Source organism: Mus musculus, chromosome 16 (genome assembly GCF_000001635.26).
Source record: "Mus musculus strain C57BL/6J chromosome 16, GRCm38.p6 C57BL/6J".
NCBI lineage: Eukaryota > Metazoa > Chordata > Mammalia > Rodentia > Muridae > Mus > Mus musculus.
In genome coordinates, this window is record NC_000082.6 from 74,346,144 (window position 1) to 74,361,710 (window position 15,567).

Consider the following 15,567-nt stretch of genomic DNA (forward strand, 5'->3'; position numbering starts at 1 on the left):
CAACTTCTAACTAAATGTTTTTTCAGTTTTTTTTTAATTTGGATATTTTATGTATTTACATTTCAAGATGTTACCCCCTTTCCTAGTGTTCCCTCTGGAACCTCCCTCTCCCATTTTCCATCCCCCTGCTTCTATGAGGATGCTCCTCGACTAACCTATCTACTCCTACCTCACTGCCCCAGCATTCCCCTACACTGGGGAATCAAGCCTTCACAGGACCAAGGGATTCTCCTCCTATTGAGGCCAGACAATGAAATCCTCTGCTACATATGTGACGGGAGAGATGGGTCCTTCCATATGTACTCTTTGGTTGTTAGTTTAGTCCCTGGGAGGGAGGTTGGGGGTGGGGGTTCCTGAGAGGCTCTGACAGAGCCTAACAAATACAGATGTGGGTGTTTGCCATCAACCATTGGACTGAGCACAGGGTCCCCCATGGAGGAGTTAAATAAAGGAAATCAAATTATTGTGTGTATAGGACACCTCTTACATCTATCTGGTTGCAGTAGCCAAAAGCAACAACAACAAAAAATCATGTATTCAGCTGTTGATATCTGGAACAGAAGACAGTAGAGAAACAATGAAATCCCAGGAGCTACCTCAAGCTGAGACTTCATCTTCTCTCACATAGTATGATGGTAGGAAACATTATCAAAAAAATATACATGTGACTTCTAACTGACAAACGTGTAGGCGCATCTCCCTGTTAAGAACCAAACAGCTAGGGATGTCTTGGATTTGGACTTTCCTCACAAGAACCAATTTCTTTTTCAGTAGCAATTATATGTCAATCTTGTAACTAACCTCACTCATTTGCAGTTTAAGTACAAGAAGTTATAGACTTCTATATAGAAAAAGAATTAGACTTATAAAAATTCTTCTCCTACTTTTTATAAAGACTGACTCATATATAAAAAGAGTGCAGCCTTCTTAAAGGAATTTTAGTTCCCCTGTTGGCTCCTTTGATCTGAATAGAAAGACCTATGTTAGTTATTAGGGAAAAAAATCTATGTACAAAAGCAGAAGTGGAGATGTGCTATTGTCTGGAATCACATGCCTTAAAAGTTATAGATTATGACACAAAATTACCTTTACTAAGTATTTATACTTATAAATGCACACAACAACAACTTTATTGAGAAAGACAGCTGGTAAATATTTCCTAGGAACCAAGGGAGGACGGTTTGAGAAAAGTGAAAATTGCATGCTAACTGGCAAAGATTTCTTTTAAGTGTCAAGATATGCTAGATGAGGTTGTGGTGTTGGTGGTCACACCGTACAACTAAATTTGTTTTCAAATTTATAGAGTGATATACACTGAATTTGCGAAAGATAAGCTGAATGAGGACAACCGCATTAAATAATTCTTGCCATCTATGATGGCACTTGAGAGGCTTAGGGAGGTTGTGAGCTTGAGAACATCCTAGAATGTATGGCAAAAAGCACGTCTGAAAAATAAAACAAACATGGAAAAAATTCTAGGAGCTCTGCAGAGCTGAAATTTAAGTTCCTTTACATTTAAATTGCCTTCCTTATGTCTTTATGAAAAATAAAACCATTTTGACTTTACGAAAAATAAAACCATTTTGCCTGGATCAGATTTTCCCCCCCATGTTCAAATAACCCCAAGCGCATAAAAAGCTACATCATTGTGAACTCGGAGGAATGAAGTCTGCAGATTACCTTGTGCTCACTTTAGAAGCCACCAGTACCCTCTACAGCCACGAACATCTCCGCATAAACCCACAGATAAAATTATCAATTTGGTCGTAGATTTAAATGAAGCAGGACTCTGATGCGTGTAAAGTGTCCTGCAGCTTTGCGACCCAAGCAATCTGTGACCTATAAATAATGCAGAGCCCTTTTCTCTCTCTCTCTCAGAATTATGCTCCTGTAGCTTTAGTCTTGATACATGGACAACACAGGATAAAAAAAGGGAGGGCTACTGGGAGGAGTCAAAGAGGAAGTAGTGAGGAAAAAGCAAGCCATCCTGCCTTGTGAACTTCACACTCATCATCCAATCAAATTACGAATCATGCATTCTCTCTCTCTCTCTCTCTCTCTCTCTCTCTCCCCCTCTGTCTCTCACTTTTAGGGTCAACCCAAACGCCACATTTTGAATATTTAGCTACTTTATTTAATTATGAAAACAAAGGTAATCTGAAAAGTTCTCGATTTCCCTACAATGTCATGGGGGGGTATAAATGTGGGGTGGTTTCCATGTGACCTCTGAACTTTGAACCACAACCTTCTGGCAGTAAACCATTCAGCACCTCATTTAATCTCTCTCTTCAACACTAGAGGAGTCCTGAGAAAGGAAACGGAAAAAAATAATCTGGGGACTTCATCAATTTTTCATGAATTTTCATTTAGCCCCGTACCCCCTCTTCCTTTGGTCGATAGATCAAGCTGCTGTCACATATTTACCACCTGGGGCTACAGCTGCCATCTCTTGAGGCCACCAGGCTGGCTGCATGTCAGACAGCCCCCCTTCCTCCCTATGAAGGCTCTGCTGCTCTTCAACTCGATACACCACAGCACTTGGTGGGAACTGAAATTCTATCTGCACCTCTGTGCCTGGCGCTCCTGTGGGACCCATTGGAAAACCACCTATTAACTTCATGAGTGCCAGGCCTCTTGCTGGTAGCCCTGTGATTGTGTTTTTGTTCCATTTAAAATCACTTTCGGACTAAACCTCTGCCTCAGAATCAACTGAGTGGAAAGGCCTTTCAGAATGGCTCTGAATTTCCTTTCATACAGGCTTAAAATTAAACCAACCAACAACAACACACAACACCAATAACAAAACAGTAACTGGGTGATTTAATTCTAGATAGCAATACTTGGCCATGAGTGATTTTTGTTGTTGCTGTTGTTGTTGTTTGCTTGCTTGCTTCTTTCTTTCATTCTTTTTCTTAATTGTCCCATTATGTTGGTGAAGAAAGGAGAGATAGATACACAGACTGAAAGATACACAGACAGATAGTTAGAAGATAGAAGATAAATAGATGATAGATAGATAGATAGATAGATAGATAGATAGATAGATAGATAGATAGATAGATAGATAGAATGTGAGTGTGAGAGAGAATATAGTATAGGGACACGCAGCAGACTTTCATACAAATAATAAAAATTGATGGCTATCAACAGAATGCTAATTTTCATGGCATGGCAAATACAATATTTTCTCATTTAAATAAAAATCAAGGTGAAGTAAAGGGAAACAATCATATGCATAATGTTTCATCAAAATAAATTTATGATAAATGTGTGCAGTTGCTGTGTCTTATCACAGTGAAAGTTCACAGAAAGTCCTTCCATGCTATGAGCAAAGTCCAGAGTCACTTCATTCTCCTTTTGTAGACCAGGAACCCATATGACCCCACGCCCAGAAATGTAGATCCTAAGATGGTTTTCCTCATGTTCCTGATATTCAATACAGAATTTCCTTCTAGAAAACAGGTATTCGCTGCTCTAACTCCACTCTTCCACCTGCCAGGTGCTCTCTCCATCTCTAGAAACCATGGCTACTTGAAATTATCTCTTACTTTATTTGCAAATATTTTCCTCGTCACAACATTCTCTGTCACCCAGATACCTATTCTACACAAATGCCTTTTGTACGAATGTTTTTTTTTTCTTCTTTTTTCTATGATCAAAGCTTGATCCAAGCAAATGGACTCTATATTTTAAAATGGTTTACCACTTTATCACTTGGGCATTCTCCTATACTCTAACTTACCCATGGCATCAAACCTTGTTTCAGAATGTCTGGTTGCTCAATTCCAGAAGCAATTTTGTAATGGAATGTGAAGGGTTTTAACCTCAATACCTCACTGACATATCAAAGCATACAGCTGAAACTTAGCAAGGTATACATGCACTTTAACACTTCAATTCTCTACACCAGGATGGTGTTTAAATCCATTTTCTACCCAAGCAATCACAAAATACTAAATAATCAGAGAGCAAATGATGCTTCCCCTTTTAAGACATATTCATCATATTATTGCCTGGAAATATTTAAGTACTCTTCCCTGTATGTTCCCACACTATCATTTATCCCTCTGATGAGCTATAATTTTTCTCTACTTAATCTAGTATAAAATATTTAAAGTTTGGTCACCTGCAGGGTTTTCTGAACTCTGAGAATAGATTAGAATGTTTCCTTTATTCCTGTCCCTCAGCACATTAATAGAGGACAGAGTGGGTGTTGGTCAATTCAGCTTTTCAGTTTTATGTATTAAGACACACAGGAAAATATAGAGGATTTGGAAACTAACAGACAACAAAAAAGAAAAACAATTAAATGAATATTATTTGACCCTAGGTAGCTTCAAATCCTGTGAACTGGTGATATGGTATTGGAAGAGAGAACTTTATTCACTAGCTAAATTCAATTCATAACCTTTTTGGTTTTTCCTTGTGAGACTATAAGTAATTCAAGCTTTTATTAAAGTTCATTTGTGTCCAAATTTAAAAAATGCTACCATCGTATTACATGGGAAAGAATCATGTCTCAGTTTTTTCTCTTATAAGCATTTGATTCATTATTTATGGTTTGAGTAGGGGGAGCAGTATTCTTTTCATACAAAATGAAAGTAAAAGATAAATGTGTTTGAGGACTGGTTGTAACAAAACTACGATTCAAAAACAAATGTTTACTACTCTGTTTCAAAGAAATTGCCAGCCAACTTTGAAAATTTTTTCAGTGCTCTGAAGAGAAATTAGTCACAATAAAGTGGTTCTTTCCTGCTGAGTGAAAAACAAAAACAAATGTTATGGAAAAAAGTAAACTTTCTTCATTTTCATTTGTCTACAATAATACTGTTTCTTAGCAGTATTCTAGGAATGCAGAAAAATCCTCAAAGAGCAAAAGTTACAAGAGTCAAGATGCTTTCTTGAACTCCCCATTAACTCCCTTTACACACCCTGATCATCTAGCAGTCAAATGGGAGGACAATAGCCATTGTATTTACGACAGAGGGATGTGGATCAATAGAATATAGCAGTGAAATATTTCAGTGTACTCAAAACTTTCAGAAAGTTGACATTTTTAAGTGGAAAATGTAGGCAGAAACTATATATTCTTAAAGTTGTGTTTTCATATTCTATTTCCAACTAAATTATATTTAAGTCATTTGTAAAGTATTGGATTTTAAAAAAGCAGAATCTATTTGGGCTTTTTTTGGGGGGGGGAATCTCGTTACCAGTAAAAGTTTCAAATGTTTATATTTCATCGTTTTTCACATATAAAATGTGTATTTTAAGAACTTCCACTCCTTTTTTTTTGAAGTTACATATTTAAAAATCAGTTAGTTCATAGTATCTGGAATGAAACTTTAAATCAGAAGAGAAGATGTTTGGGAAAAAGAGCTCACCAAGACTGTTAAATAAAGAATAGGTTGATTTGATCACCAAAAGACCTTTCCAGGTGCCAAAAAAATTTTTACATATTGTTGCAAACATCAACTGGTTGTACATAAGCAGTATAGTATGCTGTGTCACCATATAGAACATATTTCCTTTAATTAGCAGAATGTTCAACTATTTTGAGCACCCTCCCAGTCATCACAAGGGGACAACCATCTCTACAAGTGAGAAGTTGCTGTCATAGCTCACAATTCACTGAAGATAAAACCTTTCCTTAAAACAAGTAAGTTACTAACTCCCCAAATCCTCAGACCAAAACAATACTACCCTTGAAGTCAATGCAATGTATATTTAAATAGAAACCAGGTACTAAAATCTTTAATTGTTGGCAGGGGAGGCAAAAAATATGTGTTCAAAAGAGAGAGAAAGTTCTTATTTATTTTGAATGTTAAGATTGAGTAGAAATTAGAAACTTTGACAACAGCGTGGTTATCTGTTCTATGATGAAGTCAACGATAAAAAAATAAACTTATCGTTGTAGTTTGGGCAGTATTCTCCCTTACATGTCTATTATTTCTGGATTTTGTCTATAAGAAAATGGAGATACTATAATGTAAAGAATTAGGTAATGTGTTACTTCAAAAGTGCACATGTAAATATAAGTAAGAGAAACATGAGCATTATTGAATTTGGTTTTGCATTTTATGGCATTACTGTAAGTAAACTTTTGATTTTACCATAAGTAACATTGAGACTCTATTATGTATCTCATTAATAGTTCAAATTTGTAGTTACAATAGCATTATGTACTGCCCGTTACTTAGATATAACAACATTGACTTTATTCAAATTTAAGCAAAGAAAATTGCTGCAACCCCTATACTGACAGTATTCTAACCATATTCCGAGATGCAGAGATAGTGTATTATTCCAGATGGTTTACTCTACAGTTTCTAAGCATCAGTGAGAAACAACCAAACTCACTACAGTGAAGCAGAATGCATGCACACATGAGGCCCATGGCGTCTACTTACATGCCACTTCCAGAGATGCATTTCGACTCACTGCTTCACCAAGATAGTTCCTTGCAACACAAACGTAACTCCCTTCGTCCGGTTTACTTCTGCGCCCATGAACAATTCGCAAAAAGAATAAAGATCCGCTGGGCAGAAGCATTCTGTGGGACCTGGGATCATCCTTGTCTGTCTCCACCCTCTCACCATCCTTGTACCATTCAATGGTGGGGGTGGGTCGGCCCTCTGCTTTACAGTTCAGAGTGGTGGGCTCTCCCTTGGAGACGATGACATCAGAAGGGTGTTCTACGATCCTGGGGGGAAAGTCTTCTTGACGAAGACGAGATCCTAAAAAACATAATGGAGAGACGATCAGCTTAACACTCCTCCCGTCATTGTAATACATATTTCATTTAGATTCACACTCAAAGTATTAAACCTTTTCAAATATTTAGTGGAATAACATGATACCATATTTTACCCATATTTCACTCTCTTGGTTTTTCTATACATCTCTAGATCATCCCAACCCTTTTGTACACGGAGACCATACAACAATAAACTAATGTTAACCTTAGTGGTGAACTATAACATATTAATAAAAATGGCAAGCGAAAGTAAAGACAACAAGGCACCCACCCTAGGCCACTCCGGGCAGGGGTGGGGGTGGGTTACCATGTTGAAAGGAGGACCAAGGTGAATAGGACTGACTACTGTTTACCAGGAAAGCAAACCAAGCGCACAAGCCCAGCACTCTTAACAAAGCACAGAAACCCCAGACCGTGTATACACCATGTTGTTCACTTAGAGAGGAACGTGATGTAGCTAGTAAGATTTCAAGTTAGTCTGAGATGTGTGAATTCAATTCTGTGCGCACACTGAGTTAGACATGCAGTAGCGTGACCATCTGTGAAAGAATTAAATAAATGAATAAGTAAATGAGTAAATCATTTTGGTTTCCAGGATAACCGATGGAAAGCAATAGGGAAACTGTGGCTTGAAATTCAAAATGCTAACTAAAAAACTTACTCATTAAATATAAAAATATAGAAATAATAAATAAAAATCTATCCATGATAAGAAATACTGTAGTGGAAAATGAAGAAATATATTTTTGTGTGTTAATATAAATACAGATAAAATTTGATATTTTACCATTGGGTAAAATTGAAATGTGCTGCTTTTAAGTGAATGTTTTCTACCTGTCACATTTGGATGAGTTGAAAATGGCAAAATTAAGATATTGGTCACCAGTAATACATACGACCTACCAAAGGGTAATTAGGCAACTGTGGGTATCATACTGGGGCAAGGATTTATAGACTGTTTTATAGACTGCTGCTTTTATAGACTGAGTTAGTTTTGTTTTGCAAAAGTGAAATGCCTGTGAATGTCTCTAGCTACCTTTCTTGCTTTTCTTCGGTACACACCAATCAGTATGCCACTTGCTAATCCGTGATGCAGGCAGGATGCCCTCATTCATGGCTAAGAGTTGGTTCTGTGACACAGAGCCTACAGTATCCTCTTAAATTATAAAATACCCAGGTATTTTGTAACAACAGTAAATATGCTAATGCAAATACCCATGATATTCTTATGATGCAACAAAAGCTGAACCATTAAATCTAGGTATTTTAAGATCAAAATTGTGCACTATGTTCTATTATGGATACTTTTAAGTCTGCTTTTTTTTTCTCTTAGGATATATCTGATTATTTATGCACAAACCCTGGATCTAGTGTTCTCAGCTACTGTGAGCCACACACAACAAGAGTGCTGTAAAAACAAGTCCCTTGTCCTTGGATAGAACAGCAAATGAGTTTAACCAATGTTTGTGGATTTTGACTTTCAAACTTCACTGTTTGAGATACCTTACTACTGTATTGATGGGGATGTCTCCCAGATGAATCCAAAGGATATTCTAAAAGCAACAGTCATGCAGGGGTAATAATGATGATCTATAGTGGGGCATCTTACAGTTTTTATTATAACATTCCATGCAGCCACCTAGATTTACACATCTTTGATCAGTTAGGATAGGCCATATGCTACATCTGGAGTCCTGGCTCCCTTCCTGTGGTGGAAGGGGATGGGATGGGGGAGAGTGTAGAGTCGTAACCAGGAAGGGGGATATCATTTAAAATTTAAACAAATAAAATGATTAATAAAAAAAAAAGAATCAAAGGGCTGGGGTCATGTGATGCTGAATCATAAGATAATAATATTAATAAAGATAGGCAATATGATTCAGTGTGATTCTCATCAACTTTCAAATCATTTAAAATGCACAATTTAATTAATAAACAGAACTTCATTTGGTCACAAGTTTATCATCCATTTTGGAAGAGGGGATATTTTTGAAAAAGGTGACAAACTACCAGTTTTGTTTCATCAGCTCCAACAAAGGACCATATAGATTGTGACTCCAGCAAAATTTGCAGGGCAGAATTTTAGAGTTGATTTAATAGATATAATAAGTTCATACAGGGGTTCACAATCTGAATGAGACCAATGTGGGGTATATGTCACACAGACTGTGCCCTTAAAGCAAGGAATGTGCTACAGAAGCCTTCCCTCATTTATAATCTTAGACTTTAAACGTAATTATCAGGCCTGCAACAGTTAAGTAGAGCAGAAAATAAAATTGGAAAGGTCTCATCATTCAGACAAAGATAGATCAAAAGGAAGACATATAGAAATAAAAAAAGTCAGAATCTGGTTTTTAGGGTGTAACTGAATGTGTGTCCCATCGATATGAGGGCCCTCAAATTATGACAATACAAAGTTACAGCTCTAGGAGAGGGCTAATAAGTCTCAAGTAGCTCCAAGAATTATTTGTAACTGTATATGAAAAATGGGTGTTTGGGGGCAGGTGTTGAATACAGTGGGGTGTTAATGGCGATGGACGACATATGCTTCACTATGTTTTAGAGAGGTCTGGGCCTTTATGAAAGCCTATAAATCCTCGTGGTTTAAGCAAGTGACTCAATTATGTGACAGAGTACACAAAAACTGCAATGTCGGCAGAACTCAGCAGGGATGACACTACCCAGCATTCACGAGGAGTGCTCATCACCCCGAGGGCTACTGAACACTGGAACCTAAGAGTTTTAATACATTTTGTGCCCCCAAAGGAGTATAAAATACACAACATAAAGATGACGAGATCACAGAAACCAGAATGCGGCCGCAGACCTCCAACATCTGTACGTGCATTGTAAACAAGATTCATTCCTTAGATGTGCATGCATCAAATAATAACAGATTTAACTTAGGGTGGCGTTGAGTTGAGATCATCATTTAAGTTCTCTTACTAAAGGAAGAAGATATAGTGGGAACAGGAGGTGACAAAAGAGAAGAAACAAGAAGGAAGGGGTAGAAAAAAGGAGGAAATGTCTGAGGAAGAGAGGAAGGAGGACAGGGCCATGGGCTATGAGGCTAAAAAAGCACACACCATCTGCTCCTACTTAATAATGACTGGCTCTACCCAAAAATATATATTTAGTTTCATTACTATCACCACTTGACATGTCTATCTTTTTATTGGCTGACAAATTCTTTTCTCTGGATTTCAATCTTTTTCCTTAATTTTGTATTAGTGTTAAAATTAATGTAAAAAATATTTAAACAAGGTTGTTGAACAGCCACACAAGCAAACAAGCAATCGCTATAGAATTCAGAGTGTCCTTGTAGCTGAGATCAAATCTATTATCTTTACATTTCTCTTTTATTGAGAAGATGATTTTTATCTAAAATGTTTTATTCAACTCACCCTTGTTCTTATCAAAGAAAGGAAATGGGGAAAATTTTAAAGGCTCCTAAAGATAATATCCCAATGGTGAAAGTAGCTGTGAAATAGTCATAGGACTTCTCCATAACTGAAACTATTGTGGGAACAGAAAAGAAACGTAAGAGCTATCATGTATAATGTTCCCGACGCCCTTAAAACATCAACAGAAGGGCAAGGAGAGTTGGTACACTGGGTGTACAGTACCCTTTAAAAAATATTTTCTAGATCCAATTTCAATAAAAGAACTACCTGAATGCCACTACACATAATGTATTTATTAAACACCTGCCTTTGTTTTCAATGGTGATCCACCTAGAATATCTTTGAATATGAAATGATTCACAAATGTGTATACCATCCATGCACCAGGCCCAAACCAATCTCTGTATATCACCTGGGCCCACAGATAAACCTTGAGATGTTTCTTTTATTTTATTTGTGTGTGTGTGTGTGTGCGCGCACTCAGATAGGGAGCACATGTGTATTTGTTGCTTGTGTACATGTGTGTGCATGTACTTAGAGGGCAGACGTTATATAGGCTCTATTCTTTGATTTCTTTCCTCCTTCTCTTTGAGACAGCTTCTCTGAAAGAACCTGGGCTTCTTTGTCTAGGCTGGCTGGCTAGCAGGCAAGCTGCCATGATAGTTCTGAAAAGAAAAATTCCCTGGTTTCTACAGTGAGTGGGTGGCAGTGAACAGGTGTAAGAAGCTGTAATATTAGAGTTCCAACCCAGACAAGATCATGCATTTAGATTCATCTATATTCAAGCATCCCACAGGGATATCTACAGATGTCCTGTTGACCATTCTCCTGAGGATGTCTACTTGCATAAAGAATAATTTTCATTACTCAGATATTTTTTAATGTTTTTTGGGAAAAAAAAATCCTTCTCTAAACTTGAGTGCTTAGTTACCTTTTTAAATGTTGTGCCAGTGAGGTAACTCGGAACTTATGAATGCAGTTACATTTTGCTTTATTGAGTCAATAACCACTCATGTTCTTAGAGCACTATAGAACTTTTGTCTCAGAAGTGAGGTCATGTGAAACAAGGACAGTCAAGCATCTAGAAATATGCTTCTTTTTTTTTCCATTTTTTATTAGGTATTTAACTCATTTACATTTCCAATGCTATACCAAAAGTCCCCCATATCCACCCACCCCCACTCCCCTGCCCACCCACTCCCCCTTTTTGGCCCTGGTGTTCCCCTGTACTGGGGCATATAAAGTTTGCAAGTCCAATGGGCCTCTCTTTCCAGTGATGGCCGACTAGGCCATCTTTTGATATATATGCAGCTAGAGTCAAGAGCTCCGGGGTACTGGTTAGTTCATAATGTTGTTCCACCTATAGGGTTGCAGATCCCTTTAGCTCCTTGGCTACTTTCTCTAGCTCCTCCATTGGGAGCCTTATGATCCATCCATTAGCTGACTGTGAGCATCCACTTCTGTGTTTGCTAGGCCCCGGCATAGTCTCACAAGAGACAGCTACATCTGGGTCCTTTCAATAAAATCTTGCTAGTGTATGCAATGGTGTCAGCGTTTGGATGCTGATTATGGGGTGGATCCCTGGATATGGCAGTCTCTACATGGTCCATCCTTTCATCTCAGCTCCAAACTTTGTCTCTGTAACTCCTTCCATGGGTGTTTTGTTCCCAAATCTAAGGAGGGGCATAGTGTCCACACTTCAGTCTTCATTCTTCTTGAGTTTCATGTGTTTAGCAAATTATATCTTATATCTTGGGTATCCTAGGTTTGGGGCTAATATCCACTTATCAGTGAATACATATTGTGTGAGTTTCTTTGTGAATGTGTTACCTCACTCAGGATGATGCCCTCCAGGTCCATCCATTTGGCTAGGAATTTCATAAATTCATTCTTTTTAATAGCTGAGTAGTACTCCATTGTGTAGATGTACCACATTTTCTGTATCCATTCCTCTGTTGAGGGGCATCTAGGTTCTTTCCAGCTTCTGGCTATTATAAATAAGGCTGCTATGAACATAGTGGAGCATGTGTCCTTCTTACCTGTTGGGGCATCTTCTGGATATATGCCCAGGAGAGGTATTGCTGGATCCTCCGGTAGTACTATGTCCAGTTTTCTGAGGAACCGCCAGACTGATTTCCAGAGTGGTTGTACAAGCCTGCACTCCCACCAACAATGGAGGAGTGTTCCTCTTTCTCCACATCCACGCCAGCATCTGCTGTCACCTGAATTTTTGATCTTAGCCATTCTGACTGGTGTGAGGTGGAATCTCAGGGTTGTTTTGATTTGCATTTCCCTGATGATTAAGGATGTTGAACATTTTTTCAAGTGCTTCTCTGCCATTCGGTATTCCTCAGGTGAGAATTCTTTGTTCAGTTCTGAGCCCCATTTTTTAATGGGGTTATTTGATTTTCTGAAGTCCACCTTCTTGAGTTCTTTATATATGTTGGATATTAGTCCCCTATCTGATTTAGGATAGGTAAAGATCCTTTCCCAATCTGTTGGTGGTCTTTTTGTCTTATTGACGGTGTCTTTTGCCTTGCAGAAACTTTGGAGTTTCATTAGGTCCCATTTGTCAATTCTCGATCTTACAGCACAAGCCATTGCTGTTCTGTTCAGGAATTTTTCCCCTGTGCCCATATCTTCAAGGCTTTTCCCCACTTTCTCCTCTATAAGTTTCAGTGTCTCTGGTTTTATGTGAAGTTCCTTGATCCACTTAGATTTGACCTTAGTACAAGGAGATAAGTATGGATCGATTCGCATTCTTCTACACGATAACAACCAGTTGTGCCAGCACCAGTTGTTGAAAATGCTGTCTTTCTTCCACTGGATGGTTTTAGCTCCCTTGTCGAAGATCAAGTGACCATAGGTGTGTGGGTTCATTTCTGGGTCTTCAATTCTATTCCATTGGTCTACTTGTCTGTCTCTATACCAGTACCATGCAGTTTTTATCACAATTGCTCTGTAGTAAAGCTTTAGGTCTGGCATGGTGATTCCGCCAGAAGTTCTTTTATCCTTGAGAAGACTTTTTGCTATCCTAGGTTTTTTGTTATTCCAGACAAATTTGCAAATTGCTCCTTCCAATTCGTTGAAGAATTGAGTTGGAATTTTGATGGGGATTGCATTGAATCTGTAGATTGCTTTTGGCAAGATAGCCATTTTTACAATGTTGATCCTGCCAATCCATGAGCATGGGAGATCTTTCCATCTTCTGAGATCTTCCTTAATTTCTTTCTTCAGAGATTTGAAGTTTTTATCATACAGATCTTTCACTTCCTTAGTTAGAGTCACGCCAAGATATTTTATATTATTTGTGACTATTGAGAAGGGTGTTGTTTCCCTAATTTCTTTCTCAGCCTGTTTATTCTTTGTATAGAGAAAGGCCATTGACTTGTTTGAGTTAATTTTATATCCAGCTACTTCATTGAAGCTGTTTATCAGGTTTAGGAGTTCTCTGGTAGAATTTTTAGGGTCACTTATATATACTATCATATCATCTGCAAAAAGTGATATTTTGACTTCCTCTTTTCCAATTTGTATCCCCTTGATCTCCTTTTGTTGTCGAATTGCTCTGGCTAATACTTCAAGTACTATGTTGAAAAGGTAGGGAGAAAGTGGGCAGCCTTGTCTAGTCCCTGATTTTAGTGGGATTGCTTCCAGTTTCTCTCCATTTACTTTGATGTTGGCTACTGGTTTGCTGTAGATTGCTTTTATCATGTTTAGGTATGGGCCTTGAATTCCTGATCTTTCCAAAACTTTTATCATGAATGGGTGTTGGATCTTGTCAAATGCTTTTTCTGCATCTAACGAGATGATCATGTGGTTTTTGTCTTTGAGTTTGTTTATATAATGGATTACATTGATGGATTTTCGTATATTAAACCATCCCTGCATCCCTGGAATAAAACCTACTTGGTCAGGATGGATGATTGCTTTAATGTGTTCTTGGATTCGGTTAGCGAGAATTTTATTGAGGATTTTTGCATCGATATTCATAAGAGAAATTGGTCTGAAGTTCTCTATCTTTGTTGGATCTTTCTGTGGTTTAGGTATCAGAGTAATAGTGGCTTCATTAAATGAGTTGGGTAGAGTACCTTCTACTTCTATTTTGTGAAATAGTTTGTGCAGAATTGGAATTAGATCTTCTTTGAAGGTCTGATAGAACTCTGCACTAAACCCATCTGGTCCTGGGCTTTTTTTGGTTGGGAGACTATTAATAACTGCTTCTATTTCTTTAGGTGATATGGGACTGTTTAGATGGTCAACTTGATCCTGATTCAACTTTGGTACCTGGTATCTGTCCAGAAATTTGTCCATTTCGTCCAGGTTTTCCAGTTTTGTTGAGTATAGCCTTTTGTAGAAGGATCTGATGGTGTTTTGGATTTCTTCAGGATCTGTTGTTATGTCTCCCTTTTCAGTTCTGATTTTGTTAATTAGGATTTTGTCTCTGTGTCCTTTAGTGAGTCTAGCTAAGGGTTTATCTATCTTGTTGATTTTCTCAAAGAACCAACTCCTCGTTTGGTTAATTCTTTGAATAGTTCTTCTTGTTTCCACTTGGTTGATTTCACCCCTGAGTTTGATTATTTCCTGCCGTCTACTCCTCTTGGGTGAATTTGCTTCCTTTTTCTCTAGAGCTTTTAGATGTGTTGTCAAGCTGCTAGTATGTGCTGTCTCCCGTTTCTTCTTGGAGGCACTCAGAGCTATGAGTTTCCCTCTTAGAAATGCTTTCATTGTGTCCCATAGGTTTGGGTACGTTGTGGCTTCATTTTCATTAAACTCTAAAAAGTCTTTAATTTCTTTCTTTATTCCTTCCTTGACCAAGGTATCATTGAGAAGAGTGTTATTCAGTTTCCACGTGAATGTTGGCTTTCCATTATTTATGTTGTTATTGAAGATCAGTCTTAGGCCATGGTGGTCTGATAGGATACATGGGACAATTTCAATATTTTTGTATCTATTGAGGCCTGTTTTGTGACCAATTATATGGTCAATTTTGGAGAAGGTCCCGTGAGGTGCTGAGAAGAAGGTATATCCTTTTGTTTTAGGATAAAATGTTCTGTAGATATCTGTCAGGTCCATTTGTTTCATAACTTCTGTTAGTTTCACTGTGTCCCTGTTTAGTTTCTGTTTCCACGATCTGTCCTTTGAAGAAAGTGGTGTGTTGAAGTCTCCCACTATTATTGTGTGAGGTGCAATGTATGCTTTGAGCTTTACTAAAGTGTCTCTAATGAATGTGGCTGCCCTTGCATTTGGTGCGTATATATTCAGAATTGAGAGTTCCTCTTGGAGGATTTTACCTTTGATGAGTATGAAGTGTCCCTCCTTGTCTTTTTTGATAACTTTGGGTTGGAAGTCGATTTTATCCGATATTAAAATGGCTACTCCAGCTTGTTTCTTCAGTCCATTTGCTTG

The 15,567-nt window shown here is 37.9% G+C and overlaps 1 protein-coding gene across 25 annotated transcripts in view; it reads right to left on the reverse strand.

Moving 5' to 3' along the window:
* Robo2 (roundabout guidance receptor 2) overlaps nucleotides 1-15,567 on the reverse strand; it is a 1,555,468-nt gene that overhangs the window by 454,168 nt on the left and 1,085,733 nt on the right. For all 25 annotated transcript variants that reach the window (XM_006523038.4, XM_030249139.1, XM_030249140.1 and 22 more), the window contains one exon: nucleotides 6,408-6,734. In XM_006523038.4, coding sequence (XP_006523101.1) covers nucleotides 6,408-6,734 — 327 coding nt within the window. The remainder of the gene's footprint in view (nucleotides 1-6,407; nucleotides 6,735-15,567) is intronic.